The sequence below is a fragment of the Drosophila grimshawi genome, unplaced genomic scaffold, assembly GCF_018153295.1.
Source record: "Drosophila grimshawi isolate 15287-2541.00 unplaced genomic scaffold, ASM1815329v1 contig_1367, whole genome shotgun sequence".
Taxonomy (NCBI): Eukaryota; Metazoa; Arthropoda; class Insecta; order Diptera; family Drosophilidae; genus Drosophila; species Drosophila grimshawi.
This window is the reverse complement of record NW_025062889.1, coordinates 5,623,538-5,644,823: the sequence shown is the minus strand read 5'-3', so window position 1 is coordinate 5,644,823 and position 21,286 is coordinate 5,623,538. Positions and strand designations below refer to the sequence as shown.

The window sequence follows — 21,286 nt, the reverse complement described above, 5'->3', positions numbered from 1 at the left end:
TATTTTTTAATCTGAGATATGTAAATATAATGATTAAAAAGACAAAACATATGCTTTTAGTAAAGATAGATATATAATTTTCTAAAGGTTAGAGAAATTCCAGAAATTCTAGATAAAAGTTTGATTAGTTGACTTCCTGGTGAAATTATAAAGATATCAAAAACCCACGATTAAAGAAAATAAATGTAATAAATGTTTTTTTTATGGGCATTCCCAAGGACAAGGCATTAAATGTCTACAATTGGATTCCATGCTGAGCCTCAAGCAATTTATCAGCCGATTTCTTTAGAGAAGTTTTCTCCCAATTCGATAGAATTGGACGAACGATGCCACAAAGACCGCACTCATTCACAATACATGGCAGTGATAGGAATACCTCCTCTTTAATCCCACACAATCCGGCGGCATTTGTTGATAATGGCATGATGCGATTGCTGTTCTCAAAAATGGCAGACACAATGTGGGCGACACAGACCCCAAGGGCCCAGTTTGTATAGCCCTTGCCCTCTACCACCTCGTACGCCGACCGCACCACATGCTTGTGCACCGTGGACCATTGCATAGGATCCTTGTCTGTACCAATAGTTGGCAAAAAATTCTGCAGACACACACCGCCAACGGTCACCGAGGACCACAGGGGCACTGAACTATCTCCATGCTCGCCAAGTATATAGCCATACACTGAACTCGTAGCCACGCCCAAAATCTGGGCAATAAACAGGCGAAAGCGAGCGGTATCCAAAAGGCAGCCTGTGCTAAAGCAGCGCTCATAGGGTAGATTTGTAACTTTGCGTGCAAGCCAGGTCATCACGTCCGCTGGATTGCACACAACAATATATACTGCTTCTGGGCTTTGCTTTACTAGATCGGGCATAATGCTTCTGATAATGACCGCTGTCTTTTGGGCCATATCTAGACGAGACTCGCCCGGTTTTTGCCTAGGTCCACAAGTGACGACAACCACTCGGGAGTCCTTAGTGGCCTCAATTTTGCCGCCGCATTGCTCAATGTGAGCATCGTTGAGGAACCACGAGCCGTGCAGCAGATCTAGGTGCTCTGAATTAGACAGCTTCTTGTTGATATCATAGAGAGCTATGTTGTTGGTTATTCTTTTCGAAAGTAGGGTTATGGCACAGCTCATCCCAACGGAGCCAGTGCCGACAATCGACACCTTGTTACCCGGTTGAAACTTCTGCTTTTTCAAGCTTTTGTACAGACAACTTCGGAATGCATCCCAGAGCTCTTTGTCTTTATTGCAGTTTGTATTTAAGTTTCTGCTGAATATCGAAGATATCTTAAACAGTCTAGCCACACGAAATCCCATGGTGAAGTATTTGATAATCATAACGAAATTTGCACATCAAATTTTGAATAAATTTTTTAATTTCATAATTTAAAAAAAAAAAAGAACTGATCTGAAATTAAAACATAAGGTTGACACTTACACGCTAGTCTACTAAGTATAACATTCATTTTATTTCATTATTTACAAATTTCTAGTGCAAATTTTAAAATGTAATCGTAGAAAATTACCTTGAAACAATTGTCTGAGTGATTTCGCTTGCAGTCAAGTTTATCTGTTGAATTTTGTTATATTTTTGAAATAAAGCTAATACTTCTTCATATTCAGACCCATTCATATATTACTTGAAAAGTACGCTTATCATGATTAGTTTTGGAAAGTTGGAAGGGAATCAGTGATTTCTGTATTACATTGGCGAATAAGCGTAGACTGAAAATTAGATCTTAATGCTGTTTTGCAAATCGAGCAATATTGCAGCAGACTTTTTGAGCATCTTCTTTTCCCAGTCGGACAGATGTGGATGTATTATGCCATGTAAGCCACACTGATTAACGATACATGGTAGGGATAAAAATATCTCATCCTTGATTCCACACATGTTGGCCACATTAGTTGACAATGACATGATCCGATAGCTGTTCTCAAAGATGGCAGATACAACATCCGAAACAGTAAGGCCAATGGCCCAGTTTGAATAGGCCTTACCAGCCATAACTTGGTAGGTAGATTTCACAACTTCCTTGTGCACATCCGACCAGCACATTGGATCCTCGACAGTGCCAATGTTCGGCATCATTTGGCGCAGTCGTGTACCTCCAATGGTGACCGATGACCACAGAGGAACTGAGTTATCTCCATGCTGCCCCAACACGAATCCATACACCGAAGCCGCTGATACCCCCACCATCTGTGCTATAAGCATACAAAAACGAGAGGAATCCAAATGGCAGCCGATACTAAAGCAGCGCTCGTAGGGTAGATCGGACACCCTGCGTGCCACCCAGGCCATCACGTCGACAGGATCTGCGGCAATAATGAAGACAGCTTTGGGGCTCTGCTCAACGAGTTGCGGTATAATTTGTTTGATCATTTCCGCCGACTCTTGGTACAGTTGCAGACGCGATTCTTTTGGCTTAGCGTGTCTTCCAGTTGTGACTACAACAACTCTCGAGTTTTTGGTACATTCGACACTAGTGCGTTTGTCGATTGAACAATTGTTGAGAAAAACTGATCCGTGTCGGAGGTCATCGTGCTCTGCCCTAATATCGTAGAGGGCTATGTTATTGGTAACGCCCTTGGTGAGCAAGGCAATCGCACAGGCCATTCCCTCGACTCCAGCACCAACGACAGACACCTTGTTCCCAGGCTGGAAGTCTTGCTTTTGAAGTGTTCTGTAAAGAGTCGCGCGAAATGCATCTGGAGAAGACACCAAGTTGCGCGCCTCTTCTTGCTTCTCCTCCTTCTCGTAACCAATAGCATCGTTTTCCTTATTTTTCTTTTCAGCCTCCTTATCTTTATTTTCCGTTGGAGCCGCTTCACACTTTCTCTTCAGTGCCTCATATTCTTTATTTTTCTTTGAAGACTCTTCTTCGCACTTTCTCATTAGTTCCTTAAATTCTTTACATTTCTTTGGAGCCTCATCTTCACAATCTCTCTGCAGCTCCCCATCCTCTTTATTTTTCTTTGAAGACTCTTCTTCACACTTTCTCTTTGGTCTCTGATATCCTTTATATTTCTTTGGAGCCTCCTCTTTACACTTGTTTTTCAGTGCCTCATTTTCTTTATTTTTCTTTGGATACTCTTTTTCACACTTTGTCTCTAGTTCCTCGTATTCTTCATTTTCACTTGGAGCCTCCTCTTCACATTCTCTCTCCTTTGCCTCATATTCTCTATTTTTCAATGGGACCTCCTCTTCACACTTTCTATTCAGTGCCTCATACAGCACATATTTCCTTGGAGTCACCTTTTCATCCTTTGTTTTCGCTGCCTCATATTCTTCATTTTCCTCTGTAGCCTCCTCTTCACATTCTTCCTTCAGTGCCTCATATTCATTATTTTTCCTTGGATCCTCCTCTTCACACTTTCTCTTCAATGCCTCATTTTCTTTGTATTTGTTTGCCGAATTCTTTTCACACTTTCTCTTTGGTTCCTCATATTTTTCATTTTTTCTAGGAGCCTCTTCACACTCTTTCTTTAGTGCCTGCTGGATGATCTTCCTCTTGGCAGATTTCCCACTTGACTTCTTCAGATTATTGTGAATTCTATTTTTGGGTTTGACAATTTTCAATTCGGTGCAAATTTCGTTTTTCACTTTTTTTTCGCAAACTTTTCTAATTTGATCGGTTAGACATTTATAGTGCCGTGATAGTTCTATCAACTCTTTTTCGCTAAATATCAAACAAATATCCGACCACTCTTCATGAATGCATTTTTCTAATTGTAATAGATATCGATTTTTTGGGACACTCAATTTTTTTTGAGTTTGTTTTGTTTTATTCCTTGATTTAGGATCCAAACATTTATTAGACTCCTTTACTTCTGTCGGATCCCCCTGCCTTTTACTAATCATTCGGCTCTCATCTTTTTTCTTCTGGCAATAATTTAAAATCCGCAGAATCTTCTCTCTATTTGCCAGTATTATGCATTTTTTCTCAAGCTTCTTCTCGTTGAGAATCTTGTTTTGGGCTAGCTGCTTGCACTCACGTTTCATTTCATTTCTCAAATGCTCCATCATGTTTTCAGATTGCTTCTTTTCCTCCTCATCCATGCATTGCATCTCAGTGTACAACATTTTCACTTTATTTTCCAAACATTTCTTCATGATCCTTTTTTGCAGTTCATTTTCTTTCCATTTCTTTCTGGCAGCCTCTTGTTTCTCCTTTTCAACTTTCTTTTGGTCTACTGTTCTCCTGTATAGTTCAACAGGACTTTCACTCTCTTTGTCCGAAGAACCAGAGCCCGATTCCTTAGCGTACCATACTCGATGTGATTGGTTTATTGAGTTGAGACTTCTCAACATCGAATTACGCATATATATAAATGTGAATTGAGCAAGAGACATGATGGGTTACCTTAAATTTTGATATCTGAAACTAATTGAGGTTTATAATCACATCATGGGTTTGACTGCATGTCCTTATTTTTAACTGTAAATTTCTTCAAAATACATCAATATTAAATATATTTACTGGAATGTTCAAATATTTTCGCATAACAATTTTCAATTTTAAACTGAGCTCTATGACGATAAAACCAAAACTGTCAAGTTTTTCTATGCAACGCATACTATTTCCTAGTAGTATTTTTTTATGGGAACCTTACTTTCTTTATGTACACTTTCTCAAACTCAACCATCTATTTTCATTTTTTACTTTTACTTTTGTAGAACGAATGCCAAGTGTATAAGTCGATAAAACAAATTTTTATATTGTTTTTTTTGTATGGCTTTTTTGCAATTTCAGCCTGTCCAACCCTCGAGTCAAATTTCAATCAGTGGCTATAAAAACAATGATCGGTGAACGATCAAAACTGCACATCTTTGTACAATTGTTAAGAAAGAACTGGCATTGCCTTGTCGCATTGCAATCTAATAAATTTAAAAATAATTGGATTGATCAGAAATTCTTAGTTTGCATTCATTTATTTCCATTTTACACTAGTTATTTTATAATATAATTCATTCTACGCATGGCGTAATGGTAAGATTCAACTCTCTCAATGTAAAAACTCGGAACTTTACACATCTGATAAAAAACCTTTGTTTTCAATTTAAATATTAATACAGGCTTTGACGGCAAGATTATAGCCAAGTTCGGCAGCCTACTCTTTTCGTCTTATTTCTTTCCACACTTTTTCTTCGATGCCATCTTGGCGCACTTTTTCTTTAGTGCCATCTTGGCGCACTTTTTCTTCAGTGCCATCTTGGCGCACTTTTTCTTCAGTGCCATCTTGGCGCACTTTTTCTTCAGAGCTCGGGCCTTCCGCTTAGCCATCTTTGCGCATTTCTTCTTAAGGGCTCGCGCCTTCTGCTTCTTAGCCATCTTTGCGCATTTCTTTTTAAGAGCTCGCTGCTTCGATTTCTTAGATTTCTTGGCGCACTTCTTCTTCAGGGCTCGTGCCTTCCGTTTCTTAGCCATCTTTGCGCATTTCTTGATCAGAGCTTGCGTTTTTTGTTTCTTAGCCTGCTTGGCGCACTTCTTCTTAAGAGCTTGCGCCTTCCGTTTTTTAGCCATCTTTGCGCATTTCTTCTTAAGAGCTCGCGCCTTCTGCTTCTTAGCCATCTTTGCGCATTTCTTTTTAAGAGCTCGCTGCTTCGATTTTTTAGATTTCTTGGAGCATTTCTTCTTCAAAGCTTTCCCCTTCCGTTGTTTAGCCATCTTCGCGCATTTCTTCTTAAGAGCTCGCGCTCTCTGCTTCTTAGCCAACTTGGCGCATTTTTTCTTCAGAGATTGCTTCTTTGATTTTTTACACTTTTTCTTTGCACTCAACTTCTTACACAATTTCTTCAGCGAATTTTTTCCTTTAGAAGACTGCTTCTTACACTTTTTCTTATTGCGCTGCTTTTTCTGTTTCTTAGCCAGCTTTTTGCACATTTTTTTAATAGATCTTTTCTGTTTCTTCTTTCCACTGGCTGCCTTACACATTTGCCTTATCACTTTCTTTCGGCACATTTTTTCAAATTGTTTACCCATGCATTTGTAAGATCGCGATAGATTTTTCCGTTCAGCTTTCGACATGTCCTTTCGACACTGACAGACATCGGCCCACTCCTTTCGTATACACTTCTCCAATTTCATTGAGTAGACATTTTTGGGTTGACCCTTTTTTAAAAACAGAGGTTGTTTCTTCTTTTTCTTTAACGCTGCACATATTTTTCCCACAGGGTCTGATTTTCTTTTACCACAGTTATCCTTGGACACCCTTACTTTCATTGGTCTTCTAATGGCATCAACGAGACAATGCAATATACATTTGATTGTTTTTTTCCCCTTGTCACCGAAAAATATCCTTTCAATGTTAAAATCATTCCATCCACCTCTAATTATCACTCTCTCCAATTCCTTCAGTTGTGCTTCATTGCGTCCGTGAAATCTACTATTCGCAGATTTACTCAACGATTTTTGTTGCAAGCTATTAAAATATGTCGGTAACTGCCATGTCCGATCCAAATGGTCAGCCAGAAGTGAAAATCCGATAGATGATCGAGTTCGGATTGAAGTGAACCTCAATCGAAATAAAGACATGCTGAATTACCAAAAATTTGTTTTATATTTTTGCCGAATAAGAAAATAAAAATAAATGAATTTTGATGATTTCCAAAAAAAAAAAATTTACATTCTATTTTAATTTTGGTTCGAGAACTGAACTGTACGAAAGGCGAGAATATTTGTGTCTGAGCTGTAACGAAATCCAGCATCAGAGGGTAGCTAGGATTTAGAAACGACTACTAGATTTTCCAAAACATTTTAAAAATGTTGTTGTATTACTAGTTGAGTGAATACAATGAAAAATGTTTCTCTTAACTCTTTGGCTCTTTTATGGCACTTTTTGAATCACAAACATGACTTTCTTTTAGCAGGGAAAATTATGCCTGTGTGGAAGCTTCTTAAAGATACACATTAAACATAGCGGCCTCGCCTAGACAACAATTTGAAGGCACTTTAGTGCAGCATAATAAAGCAATTAAAGTTTACCGCCCCAGAAACAGTAAAGAAACGCATAGGCGGAAAATGTCGCATGGCGGAATGTGGAAAACGACATAAAGTCCCAATTCACACAAACAAACATACACACGCATTCATATATTCACACACACAGAGAATAACAATAAACTGAGCATTTTACACATGTGAACAATTAAAATATAAACGTGTCGAACAAACATGGGCATCAGGACGCAGACTCCATCTCAGGCTCAGGCTCCGATTCGCATTCAGTGATAGTGCGCAGAGTGATCGACTAGGCAATATTCTGTATCCGTCTGTGCATTTCCATATCTTACATGTGCTGTTGTATACCCAAATCAACTTCATAACTTCAGCTCTCTAGAACAGACCTCCTCAAATGGATGGATCGACTAACTCTCTCACTTCCACGCTCTCTCTCTCTCTCTCTCTCTCTCTGTCTATCTATGTTCTCTGGTACATGTGCACAGCTTCTTAACACACTCTTAACCCATTTTAATGAGTACAGGGTACAAAAGCAAGTTGCGCAAAATTAATAGAAACATAAAGAAATTTAAGTATAAAATGTTGCCAACGCACACACGTAATTGCGGCGTAAGTTTCGAGTGGGTGTGCTAGTAAGTGTGTGTGGCATGGTCTGTGCAGCCTGGTGTGCTGCAAAATGTTAAAGTATACTTATGTGAGCCACTGTCAGCCAGTCTGGCAGGCAAGCAGACAAGCAGCTAGGCAGGTTGGTGGTCGTCAGCCAGGTTGGCTCGACGTTGTCTGCCGTTGTCTGCTTGACGGCGCATGAAGTGAAAATTAATTTCTAAATGCGGGAAATTAACAAATTACAAACAACGCGTCGAATGGGCGGTGAAGGGGCAGCAGTTGGTTGAAGCAGGCAGGAAGTAGACATGCCATAATTTACACATACGCACACACACACACACATACACACCCACAGACACAGCCCTCCGCACACATAGTTGGCGCATTCATGGGCAGCACCAAAGTTCACTTTGGAAGGGCGTTGAAGGGGGGAGGCAAGTGCCAAGGTGTTGAAGCGCAGGTGAGATACATTGTCTTACTTTTGCCTGTCAGCCATTAAGTTGTAGTCATATTTCTACACACACTCTGTCTCTCTCCCACTCTCTCTCTCTCTCCCTCTCTCTCTCTCTCGCTCTCGCTCTCGCTCTCTGTCTCTCTGTCTCAACCCGCTGACAGTTGACAGCTTTGCTAATTTTCCAGCAGCCACCCACCGAAAATGAAGTTGGGCGTTTGTCTTGCGCTGTCAACGTCTCTGGCGCTGGCATGACAGTTCCACTCCCCACATTTAGCCAACTTCCACAGTGCCCCCGTTACACCTGGCACCCACCCAAACCACCAGAAACCACAATCAAGCTGCGGCCGCCTTTTCAACATTTAATTAAGCTGTGCTCGATTTTATGTTCGACAAAATTGTTTGTCTGCCGCCTGCACTTGCTGTTGCCTACTTTAAACCTGAAGAGTCAACGTTGCGGTATGTGCGTGTGTGTGTGTGTGTGTGTGTGTGGGCGGGTGGGCATGAGTATGTGTGGGCGTGGCATGTGCTTGTCATGCCGCGTTCGTGAATGTTACTGGCGGCGTTTGCCTTCCGCGTCATTTGTCAACATTTTTTGCGGCCAACGCAAAGATTTTAAAATTGTTGTCAACAAGTTGAGAAATTAAGTGCTGAGAGTTGCAAATATTTGGAAAGTGCTTGTAGAAGAAATTAGTCAGAAATATAATAAATACAGAATGCTAAAGAGCAGCGTGAAGGAATTCAATAAAAGGAAAAGTTAACATATATTAAAACAAATGTAACTTTCTCTTTAAAAAAAAAAACTTAAATAACAAATCATTTATGGTGCTTAAAATTTCATATAGTCAAATGACATTGGTAAAATAAAGTCTAGTGTTGAGTCTCGTCTCTAACTCAATGGAAAACCATTCTCCTCATCTGGCATAACGAAAAAAAAAGTGAACCTTTTTTGATTTGCGGCTAGGTTTGTGCTGTCTATTGTCGTTCCTCCTGGCAACCGTCGTCTGAGAATTGTGTTCGTCTTAAAGCCTTCATTTGCGCCATTGTCAGTGTCACCTAGACAAAGACATACACACATCACTGTATTTATGTATGTATGTCTAGCCCAAGTAGAAGTACTAGTTGTGAAAGGGTTTGAGGAATATTTTGCTCATTCATCAGTCGGTGCTCAGCCCACTGGCGGCATTCATTCGTGCACTCATTTAGACATTTACTGCGCATTTGGCATTGTTAACTACTCGCCTGCAGTTCCCCCACTCTGCCCCCATTCAGCCCATTTTCCCAGATTTAGCTTGTTTTTCTTTTAGCTTGCTTTTATTTTTTTTTCTGTTGATTGTTGCACAAGGATTTGTCAAGGATAAAACACTCGAGGGCAGTCGTCTCCATGATTATGTCTATGTCTATGCTTATGATGTTGTTTTTTTTTTTCCTGTTGTTGTTGCTATTTGGTTATACATTCAGCAGCAGCGTTACCAGCTGCTTGAGTTTAAGGTTAGATTGAGTCTGTGGCGCCATCAAAGCGACATTGTCGTTGCTATTGTTGTTGCTGCTGTTGCTGCTGCTGTTGCTGCTGCTGCTGATGCTTGTTTCTCCTCACCTTCTTCCGTTTCGCTGTGGCGCATTATAAAACAGTTATTGATTTTACAATATGAAATGCAACTCTGGCGCCCAAACTGCCGACCGGCGGACGGCCTTGAGTTCTCTACCATGATATTTGGCTTTAGTGCTTCAAGTAACAAGCTGCAACTCTTGTTGGGATAATGATGATATTGCATCTTCAGCGTTCGAACATGTTGCGCAATATTCTTAATATGGAATGGAAGCATTGATAATGAAAACGTAATGGAAAGTCTTTAGAATGACTTTCCCACTCTTTAACTTTGTCAAGTCTGCACCAGTTGTTGTAAAGTCAGAGCTTTCTAATCATGGTTCGCCTTTGAGTTGAAAATTGGATTCCGACTCGATTTTCATCCCAAAGTGCTCGTATGGATGGGTCGAAACTTCCCATTGCCATATCTCTGACTAGAATTTCATGTTAAAATTAAATCCTCAAATATTTGCCATTGCATTGTCCTAAGTCAAAACTTTCAAAAACCATAATTTTGCCAAAAGTGATCAGATTTATTATTTTATTATTTTCAAAGTTAGAGTCTCCTCTCATTGTCTCTGTATTTGAGGAATATGTTAAACTGTGCATTGCTGTGGCCGGATCTTTAATCGACTCAATTCCGCTGTTTTACAAATTCATTTGGCAAATAATTTGCGATAAATTGAGAGAAGCAGCTGACGCAAATATATATATATACATATATAAACTGTGACTGTGACTGTGACCGCAGTCAGGAAAGAGAGAAACACAGACACAGTTGCGGTTGCCAAATTATTTGCGACGGGTTTGTGTCTGTGTGTGTATGTGAGTGTGTGGGCGTGGCATGTGGTTAGTTAAACAAAAATGCTGCGGCTGGGACACAGACACACCCAGATCGAGTCAGAAAACTGGGTCAATTGGGCGAAATTTGTCTCTCGTCGGCCAGACAGCATTAAAGCCAACAAAATGTACCTAACATATTTTTACGGCTGCCACAAACACGACACGAACATAACCAGCAACAGCAACAACAGCAACAACAGCGACAACAACAACGACGACAAGAACAATGGCAATAACCAAAACTCAAGCAGCAAGTCAAAAGTTCAAATTTAACGATAGGAACCAAAAAGTGAGAAGCAAGTTTTTCGCTGAAGCATCGGGCTTTCAGCTTCCTGCTTGCGCCAGTACTCTCAAATGGGAATCTCTCCCACAAGGCAGCCTGCCACCCGGCCTCCCGGCCTGGCTGCCACCTGTTCCGCTTGATTGTGCCCCGGTTGGCTCCCTCATCATGAAAGGTTAATGACGGCTGCTGTCAGCAGCGAAGGTCAACCCACCCACCCCACAGCAACAGCAACAGCAACAGACTAAGCACCTACCAACCCACCCCGCCCACTCATCAAACTCAGGGACCTCCTGTATGCCCTACCCCGTTCCACAGCGTTGCTATCGTCCCTATCGTTCTTTGTTGGGTCAAGCATGCAGCAGGTAAAAGTTTTGTTTCATGGGCCCAAAGTGTAACAAAAATACCAGCAGTGGGTGGAGCTAGGTTGGCGGTGCGGTGTGGTGCGGCTGGTTGGCAACTCTACTCCACGCTTGTGCTAAATAGCAGCGCTGCTCCTTCGGGGTATGGCTGGGGACACCATCGAGCGTAAAAGTTAAATGAAACGAAACACGTTAATGGCCTCTGAGCTCAATGTGAACAGGCGCGGGGGATGTAAGAGACGGCAGGGCGGGAGTGTGGCAAGTGGCAAATGGCAACTGGGAAGTGGCAGGTGGCTGGCTAAAGTTAAAGCTCAGCCTCGCTGCGAGGAAAGTGAAATTTTTGAACTAGTTAGCAGCAGCGCTTTCTCCCACCTCTTAATTCGTTTGCCCGCATTTTGGCATAGGGGGCGTGGTCGCTGTCATTGAGCTGCTATAATAAAATGATATCGTTGGCTTAGTTAAGTAGCAATAGGTTGCTTGTTGCCGGGGAAAGGCGACCCGTGAAAACTCGTTGCCGCCGAATCTCAATCAGAGCGGACGCCTCTTTGCCTCTGATATTAAGTTATTTGGGCTATTTAAGAGCCGAAACGAGTGGACGCCTTTGTTACTCACTGACCCAATCCCACTTCCACTCCCCGGCTTGCTCTCTCTCGCTCTTTATCTCTGCGTGGTCATTAAATCCAAATTACGGTATATTAGGCTACCGTTATCCGGCGCATCCGCATATTCCATTGTTCTGTACGGAAAAAGTTTTGTCGTTCTGTAAATACTTTAGCGAAGGATATTCAAGCTTTAGATATAAAAATTCTTAATCTGTAGAAAGAGTTGACAATAATTTTATAAATTTGTTATATGTTCTGTATAACAATAACAATAATAATAATTATATAGAATAATATTAATACCAAGAGTCTGATAGAGAAAAGCAACTGTCGAAATTGTATCTGTTGATCAATTTCACCAATTACAACCTTAATGCAGAGTTTAATTAAGTTCAGACGACTAAATCGCATATTTCGCGAGTCCCTGTTAAGCGTATTTAATCTTCAACTTGCATCAAATATAATTTTTCGTCCTTGACTGAAAGTCCGATTAAAGTTTTGCCTAATTTACATAAAAAAGTTACCCTCAAAGAAAAAAAAGGAGGGCTTTAAAGACAGAGTATACCATTTTCGTATCTACTAATGTGCAAACATTAAAGAGCAGCTGTAAGTGTGAATATATTCGAATGCTTTGTGCCACAAACTTGCACTCAATTGTTCGCCACAATAAACTCAAAAGAAATGCAGTAAAAATGCAGAGATCTATGACAGAGGGGGGCTTAGTAGACACGGTGGCAGCAGAGGGAAAGTGTAATGTAAAAGAGCCCCACACAAAATGCAAAGAATTATGTATCACTTCGTTACGACTTTACTTCCACTTAATTTATTTTCAGTTGCTTTTACTCACTGAGCACAGCGGCGACTTTATCTGTGTGCGAGTTTGACTTTATGTGTGTACGTCTGTGTGTGTGTGTGTGTGTGTGTGTGTGTGTGTGTGTGTGTTTAAATGTGTCTGTGAGTATCTTTGGCAGTCAGAGTCGAACTGAAATGAGCCCAAAAGGCGCAGAGGTCGAGTGCAAAAATAGAACCGCCAAGATAAAAAACATTTCTACAGTAGCTGCAAAAAGTTGACATTCACGAAAGAAATTGAAGATTTTGCTACATTTGCATGTCCGATTTTTTTATATAATAATTAAATGAATTCAACATTAAATTTCTTTCATGTATTCATTAAGATACATTTCTTTGAATATTGTTTTTAACAAGTTTTAATTAAAATTGTGCTTAGTTTGAGCTGCTTGTGTATCTTGGCTACATCAAAGTGCTGCAACAACTTGCAAAGTTTCTCACTATTTTGTAGCTCAATTCGAAATATATTACTTCCTGCAATTTGTACACAAACTAAACTTAGCCACTGTTTATCCACCCAAAAGTTCAGTTGCCTTCACTTAGCGCTTTCGCTCAACAAAGGCCCAAAGGTGTCGGCCAATAGCGACTGAAAGAGGAAGCGGACAACAACAAGAATCACAACTACAAAAAATAAAAAATAAAAGGAAAGCCTTTCGCAACGGCAAACCTTATGTTTAGCATAGAACTATACAAATGCAGAACTGCAACTGCTTTTGGCTTTCACACCTTTCGTTTTGGCCTATTCGCCTGTAGGCGGGAGCAGGGGCGAGGCAGAAATGCTCCAAAACGCCTTTCAAGTGCCCGGCGCATTAATCTCAGGTGTGCAATTTAGTGTGCGGCCAATTTTTGTCGGTCTAGCCAAGCCGGAAGCCGACAGCTAACAGGGTGAGAAACGGAGACAGGGCAAAAAGCAGAAAGATATAAGGCAGCAGAGAGCGAGCCCAGTGTTGACCACACGGTGTTGCACGTTGTGTGCAGCCACTGCCCACCCCCATCTCCATGCTGCCTTTCCAGAGACTACCTGTAAATGATGGGAAATTTAAAACGGAAGTGCGCGTTTTATGCCCTTTTTGGCTTTTATTGTTAGCTGCGTTTCCGCTCTTAACATTTTTCGGTACAACATGCACCAACATGCAGTCCCACCCTCCTACTCCTTACTCAGCCGTTTTCGACTCTTTAAAAACCATAAACTGCAGTTACTTTAAAAACTACTCAAATTGTTGTTGTTTTTTTTTTAGGTCTTCCAACAGTTTTTGCTCTACATTTGCTATGCCATGTTTAACAGCAATGACTGGAGTTAACAAAAGAAGACGAGATAGCTGCGAAATGGTAAAAATTGTGACCCTGCAATAATTTCCAGCATACGACAAAAGGCGCAACACGAGAAACTTTTGATAATTGCATTTTGCAGGCAGCAACAGCAACAGCAGCCTTTTACTTCAAGCGGCCAGCGTAATAAACTCCACGACGAACCAGACGTTTGTGGCATGGGAATATAATGAAGAGGAAAGTAGAATATCTAAAAAAAAAATATAAATATACTCACTAAAATGTATCCACAGTCTGTGGTTGGTGGTGGTGGCGCTGCATCAACACCAGACAACAAGACAATCAGCGGCGTCTGTGGGCCACATAAAATAACCGAAAAGTAATTCGCCACCCAAAAGTAAACTTGAGCCACACACAAAAGTCGAGTTTTAAAATAAACTTGCTGCAAACTGTATTTTTGTTATGAATGGGGTGAGCAGGCTGGGGAGGGAGAGTTGAGTTGAGTTGAGTTGAGTTGAGTGGGGGCACTCGAGGCACAAAAGGCGCATTTTATATAAAAGAAAAGTGGCTAACTAAGTCGACGACGACAATGGCAATGGCGATTGCAACTCTGCGCTGCCAGTTCCTAGTTGCAGTTGCAGTCAACTCAGGATCTGTTCTGGTCCTGAGTGCCCACGACTGGAGAGTCATCTATGAGCGGCTGCAACTACACTCAGCGAAAAATATATATGGCCTAGCACATATAGCACAATCGTGTCTAATGTTCACCAATTTCTTGCAGGTTGTGTTTTATTCTTTTTGGTGTAGCTTAATGCTCCTCTCCCCAACACTGCCGTCGACCAACGAATGCCGAGACACGCGCTGCGGTCTTGTCTTGTTGATTGTAGCCAACCAAGAGGCAGCGAGCCACTGAGTGAGCGCAAAATTGAGTGGAGCAGAGTCCACTTGAATGCTTAAATTTAAGCTGATTTCGGTTGGAATTTTCTTTCTGATGCTGTTCGCCCTACGAATTGCAAGCTGCAAGTTGCAAAGTGTTGCCTACTTTTGTGGGACGACGACATTGTTTGGAAAGAGTTTCGAGATCTGTGGCATAGTGGGGCATCGTGCAATACTGTTGAGTTGGGTTATTGAAGTTCAAATTTTGAATGTGGTTGAAGGCACGGAGCATAAAACTCATAAATTTTAAAGATGATAATGCGCAGAAAACTGCACAAACTCAAAAGAAGAGCAGCTATTTACTGTAAAATTTAAAATACATGGAACCATCTAAGATTGCAATAAATATATAAATATTTAGAAGAAGTTGAGAATTCAAACCGACAGTAAAAGTGAGAATCAATAAGTATTAAAGAAACCAAAAATAAAAATAAATAAATATATAATCTTTTTAATTTACAAGAAGATTGAAATTTACATCAGAAATAAAGATCAAACGTCAGTGAGAAAAATGTATTTAAGTTAAACTAAATGATATCGATTCAATGTGACTTGAGATGCAATATATGACAATATGAAATACAGCAGGCAGCGTTCGATAAATGTCTTATAAAAACGATTATCCGCAGTGTTTACAGCTTGTTTCATCATTCAGATCGATGTGAAAACGAACGGCATCGGATGATGTCAGTACAATGATATGTCTAAGCACACCCAACGCGCCACTTTATTATAGTTGAAATATGTTTGATAGTCCCGTTAGCTGCTGTTGCTATGTCGCATTTAAGTATGCAACACATTTCGCTTAGCCAGCCATCAAGTTGGCATCGAGAGTCTTTAGCATGGCGAACACGTAGCAAACGCACATTCAGCTTAAATACATGGATAAAATGTTGGACATTAAACCCATGGGAGGTAGACAAGAAGAAGACGTTGAAGAAGAAGAATACGAAGATGCAAGAAGACAATAAGTAGAAGAAGTCAAAGTCATAACATGAAACTATGGTAAAACGTAATAAAAATAAACCTCAATTCTAAAATTGAAAATTTCACCGTGAAATTTGCTGACAAATTTCACGCTTAACTTGCCAATAAAAATAAAAAATAAAAAAAAGCAGAAAAATACATATTTCTAATAAAAATATAAATAAAATTCAAATTGAAATTGAAATTCTTTAAAGTTGAAGACTTTGCATATATGAAATGGGATAGGCTAAAGCCAAAGCGGAAATTCTGGCTGCAGCTGCCAGTGCAAGAATTGCAGGACTTTAGTCCGTGTGTGTGTGTGTGTGTTGGTGAGCAAACATTTTTATGCAAAAATATTTTGCATGTCACTACCAAAACGGGGCTGGGATGGTGGCTGTGAAGCGGCATGTGTTCCCGTTCTGTGTATTTGCCACAGACTTTTGCATGCATAACAAGTCAGCGAGACGCCGGTGCGAATGGACGGACGGGCGTAGGGGAGCACATCCAAGCAAACAGTTCAAAAAAAAAAAAAAACCTGTGGCAGACAAAGCGTATGCGAAAGAGAGTGAGTAGATGGGGGAGGTTGGGGGATGGGGGGCACGCGATGACTGCACAGGAAACGCATACAAAACTTTAGCGGGCACATTTCGTAATCTTTGCAAATAAACGCGTGAAATTCCAAGGCGCACCGCAGTGAAACATGTGGCTGCATCAAAAGCAGCGGAGGAGAGGAAAGGGGTGGCGGTGGCACGGATTGTGTGCGGTGGGTGTGGCAATCGGTAGTCGCCATGGAACGTGGCTTGGTTGCGTTTGCCGTCAGTTGGTCGACATGTGCCGCCATTTTGGCACACAGCTCACACGCGAAATTGCGCATTCAGATTAAAATTCTTGAACGCGCATTTCCGTTTCCGTTTTCAGTGTTGAGTAGTCGGATATGCCGGGCATTTTCCTTTGCAATGCCGCTCGTTACACGCATGTGACTTTTACTGTAGCCACTGTTTGGCCACTGTAGCTGGGAGTGTTTTTTATTGTCGGTTTTCCTGCAGGGTTAAGTGCAACCTTGACTTGACCCCGAGCACAACAAATTGTTGCAAACATTGATTCATTTGCTTCACTTTGCAAAAGATGCAATCTCTTAACCAGTTTGCAAAAATCTTTTAAATGTAATTTGTCAAAATTAACATAAATATTTAATATTCAAATAAAGTTTTAGATATTCTTCCTATAGAAACCAAATATCTTTCAATACAGACAAAAAGCATTATAAATAATTAAACAACTCACGATTGTAACCCCTAATACCTAATACCTATTCTTGCATCACATACGCTTCTATTGTATGTAAAATATCAATGTGTTTAAGACGTGTGCCAAGTTGAAATCTTTAATAAATATTTAAGCAAAGTACATCCGAGATTTTAATGCTCGTATGATTAATTTGTGTTGCCTGATGGCATATCGCTCATACGCCTCATTGCTTTAAAGGGAACCTTGCTTGCTATGCAGAACCTGTTATTTTTTTTGGTAACCCCTAAATATACATTGCCTTGAGGCCAGTACACAGCACATATTATTTGGCCAGGGTCAGCTCCGATTTGGTCCCCAACTGTATTGCGACTCTGGCTCTGTTTTGGGTGCTCGGAACTCGAAGCTCGAAGCTCGGATGCCCCAAAACGCACATCAAATAAAAGAAATGGCTTTGTTTGCTGCTTGTGGCATAGAATATCAAGCCATGATAAGAGCCAAAAGCAGAAAGCACAGTTGGGGTCAGGGATAAGACTTGGGGATAGGGGACTGGATGGAGAGGGGCCGCAATGTGTGCTGGCGCATAAATAATGTGACCTGCCTGACTGCGATTATCTGTGAACTATTTTTCACACGTTGCCAGCATACAAAGTACCGTATTCGTTTTTAACACAAAAGGCAGCCACATGCGGCAAATATATGAGCTGCTTGGCTTAGTAAGGCCACTTGGCGCATTAATTTGGTCATGTTTGGTCCTATTTATGTGTGTAATGTATGTATGTATGTTAAGGAGGGGAACTTCTCACTTACATTGTACTAAAATAATGAACAATAATATCCAGAGGCGTCGATCGAATGTCGGTCTCATGACTTCATCACTTCTCCAAATGATGTTGTGTGTAGTTTCCCTGCCGATTCCCCGAAAGCACCTCAAAGCCGCATGTGTGGAAAACTGCAAAAAAAGAAAATAATGAGAAGATGATTTAGATTATGATTATTTCTTATATTTATTTATTTATTTTTATTTATTATTATTTTTTGTGTTCTTCGAATAACGAGTTCTTCAAGCCAATTAAAACGTAGCCAAGTTGAATCTCACACAAACGTTGCCAGGGTAAAATATTTCGTGTAGGGTCAAAAAGACAGGAAAAAATGTACGAAAAAAAAGGGGAGATAAAATTAACAACTGTTTGCACATAAAATTAATTAATTTTGAACAAAAAACTGTTCATGGCATAACGTTAGGCGGATTAACTAGAAACGCAACAGGGCCAGGGGTATATATATATATATATATATATGTATATAGAGACATCAGACATCACTGGATTTTTGACAGCATTTTGTTTGCAGTGTTTGAAGTGCAGCGCAAACAAAACGACAAACGTTACGAGCGAACGACAACGTGCGCATACTTTTCGTAAACACTGTGCACATTTCGGCTACCTTGTGTGTGGATGGTTTGTGTGTGTGTGTGCTACACAAGGCAAACAAAATTAGCAGCAAAGCTGACGTAGATTTTAACGAATTGACGTTGTCTCGTTGCCTGTTGCCTGACCGACCGTTTCCTGGGGTCTGAGTACAGTGTGTGCTGCCTCATAACCGACAACGCCCACAATAAAGTTGACTGCCACTGTCAACGGTTTAATTATGCATGTGTCTCAATATCTCAGAATGTGTGTGTGTATGACGGAGAGAGAGAGAGAGCCAGAGAAATAGAATGAGCAGTGCCGCAGTGATTTAACTAGCAATGTCAAAGTCGTCTGCAAAGTTGTACAACTTGTTTTTGGTCAACAAATTCCATTGTCCGACAGCAGGCATAACAACAGCTGAGCTGGTCTAGCTTTTATGTTATGTGTGTGTTCTCAAGACCATTAACTGCTCAATTAAAATAAGATGTTGTTTTGATTTAACACAATTCCCAAGCCATTTTTTCACTTAAATTAAGCTTCACCTTAAAATTTCAATTTTATTTTTCAAATCATAAAAAAATCTTCTGTCAAGTTAATGTCGTTATTAACACTGTAATTTTCGAACTAATTTCTTCAAAATCCATTGTATGTCCAATATGCTTATATTTCCATATTCCATCTCAATCTATGCCAATTCAACTGAAATGCTTAATTAAGATCCATTTTGCATCGCTTTCAATTAGCAACTCGCCAAAAATGAGGTCGAAATTAGTTTTGGGAACCAAGCATTACAGCTGTGAGTGAGTTGTCAACCAAATCATTTGTGCAATGTGCAACACATTTAGTTTGCTGCTGTTGCAGAAATAATGCAGCTGCTGCTTTTGCGAATTTGCGACATGGCCAACACAGTCAGTTTGACAATGTTCGGCATGTTGGGCAAACATATCACGCGATCAATTTGTCAAAAACGCAAGAGCAACAACAATACAATGTAAATGAAATAAGCAATGCATTGAGCAACTGAACGAATGACCGATGAACAACGATGGACAATGGCTAACATCGTCCACAACAACAGCAACAGCAACAATTGTGGCCCACAAAATTGACAGAAACAGCGACAGCATTTGACGAACATCATCAATATGTGACTATGCTGTGTGTATGGCTGGGTGTGTGTGTATATGTCTGAATTTGTGTGTGTGTGTGTGTGTATATATTCTAATGCTATGTCACACAGCTGTCATTATACAAGAGAACAGCACCCCACAGCAAACTGGGTCAGACAGAATGACTATTATATGGCAACTGTTTGTCAGCTCGCATCGAACTGGACCCACAAATCTGGCTCAGAAAAGGCCATGTTAAAAGTTTAGAAAAGACATATAAATCAAACATATGACTAAAACGTTTGGCACCCAACGCCGAGTTGGCCATTAGCGACAGGTGTTGGCCGGGTCAGCAAGCAAACACATAAAACCTGGCCACATTTTTCTCACGTTTTTGCCTTGGCAAGCTGTTGGCCAAATACTACACACAGCCTGGCCTTTTATTTATGGCCGAAATGTGAAGTCGGCTTGTTTATTGGCTTGGCGGTCTTTAAACGTGGCTATCCAAATTTATTTATTTAAAAGAAAAGCTTCAAAAGAGGTAATAATGAACAAAAAGACAAGTTATTTCTATTGTATAACATAACTAAAACAAAAATCCCATCAACTTTGGCCAATTTGTAAAGTACACCATGTGACAAAAACACACACACACACGCACACACACACACACATTGTCACTTACATGTATACATCTATAAATTATATAAAACAAACCAATTATGGCAGCTTACGAGCCTTGCTATCCATTTCGAAATTAACCGTAAAGCGCACAATTCATAACTAAAACCTTAAAACCTCAATTAAAATGAAAGCTTCAAAAAGTGCAGGAAAGATTTTTTGAAAGAATTTGCCATATTCATGTAATACACGTGTATTTTATAATATAAACAACACACAGATATACAGACTATAAAGCTGCAAAATTTAATTGCCACAATTTTAAAGCCACAAGCGGCCAAACAACAATAGCAAAGCCAAAACAGGCAACAATAACATGTTCATAATGACAATCATGATGATGATGTGGCAAATGCAACCAATGCATAAACAATAAATGCCAATGGTATGTATATTTTTGCCAATTTACCGCAACAATGCAAAACTATCTGCGCTAGTCAAGTGGGCCGCCAAAGTGGGTGTGGCATGCCATGCATTTTTGTATCTCTCTGTGTCTGTGTGTGTGTGTGTGTGTTGTGGAACATTGTAAAGTTTCGAATGTGTTGCACACGAGAGTTTTTCCGGTAAACCGCAAAACAGCAAAAGCTGCGAAAGCAGCAGAAGAATGACAAGGATGTGAGGGGAAGTAAGGTCGATTACGGGGTATAGTGCAAACAGTTGGCAGGCAAATTAAATTTACATAAAACTCGAAAAATTCGCTTACATTTGCGAAAACAATCAAAACACATAGAACTAAGAATGCCAAACTCGAAGATACCCTATAGTTTAGTTAGTCAAAGAGTACATACAACTAGAAATGTCTAAAAACAATAAATCAATATTTGCGATATTTAAATATATCAGATTTACTTTTTTACCGCTGGAATTGTCAAGAAAAAGATAAAAAAAATACTTTCGATATTTAAATACGAAATATTTCATTAATTCTTTTTTTGGTTTGAACAACAGTTGCAACTGTATCAACTTGGCTTTTTATCAACCATAGAGTACGAGTATTGAGTTGGGCTTTAAATATCTTCTTGTACGAGTTGCACTCGAGCACTTAAAGTGCTTAAAAATACTACAAAAAGAAAAAAAAAATACAGAGCCAGTCTGGTAAAATTTCCATGTGAGTT

At 40.2% G+C, this 21,286-nt stretch overlaps 3 protein-coding genes across 4 annotated transcripts in view; all 3 read right to left on the bottom strand.

Annotated features, from left to right (window-relative positions):
* Nucleotides 1-17,919, bottom strand: part of LOC6560179 (hemicentin-1) — a 111,812-nt gene extending 93,893 nt beyond the window's left edge. Inside the window, exon 1 of the mRNA XM_001985799.2 lies at nucleotides 17,780-17,919. Coding sequence (XP_001985835.1) covers nucleotides 17,780-17,837 — 58 coding nt within the window. The 5' untranslated portion in view covers nucleotides 17,838-17,919. The remainder of the gene's footprint in view (nucleotides 1-17,779) is intronic.
* LOC116804974 (L-lactate dehydrogenase B chain) lies at nucleotides 52-1,384 on the bottom strand. Its single transcript, XM_032734219.2, has one exon. The coding sequence runs from the start codon at nucleotides 1,343-1,345 to the stop codon at nucleotides 236-238; it is 1,110 nt and encodes a 369-aa protein (XP_032590110.1). The 5' UTR covers nucleotides 1,346-1,384; the 3' UTR covers nucleotides 52-235.
* On the bottom strand, nucleotides 4,914-6,714 carry LOC116804973 (axoneme-associated protein mst101(1)-like). 2 transcript variants are annotated; one of them, XM_032734216.2, is made up of 2 exons: nucleotides 5,224-6,714; nucleotides 4,914-5,169 (listed from the first exon to the last, which is right to left on the bottom strand). In XM_032734216.2, the coding sequence occupies exons 1-2, from the start codon at nucleotides 6,544-6,546 to the stop codon at nucleotides 5,137-5,139; spliced, it is 1,356 nt and encodes a 451-aa protein (XP_032590107.1). In that variant the 5' UTR covers nucleotides 6,547-6,714; the 3' UTR covers nucleotides 4,914-5,136. The 2 variants fall into 2 exon arrangements, with proteins under 2 accessions (XP_032590107.1, XP_032590108.1); XM_032734217.1 differs by having other exon boundaries at nucleotides 4,914-6,714.
* Nucleotides 17,920-21,286: the final 3,367 nt, after the last annotated feature.

Coding starts and splice junctions, on each gene's coding strand:
- LOC116804974 (XM_032734219.2), bottom strand. CDS start 1,345: ATGATTATCAAATACTTCACCATGGGATTTCGTGTGGCTAGACTGTTT.
- LOC116804973 (XM_032734217.1), bottom strand. CDS start 6,546: ATGTCTTTATTTCGATTGAGGTTCACTTCAATCCGAACTCGATCATCT.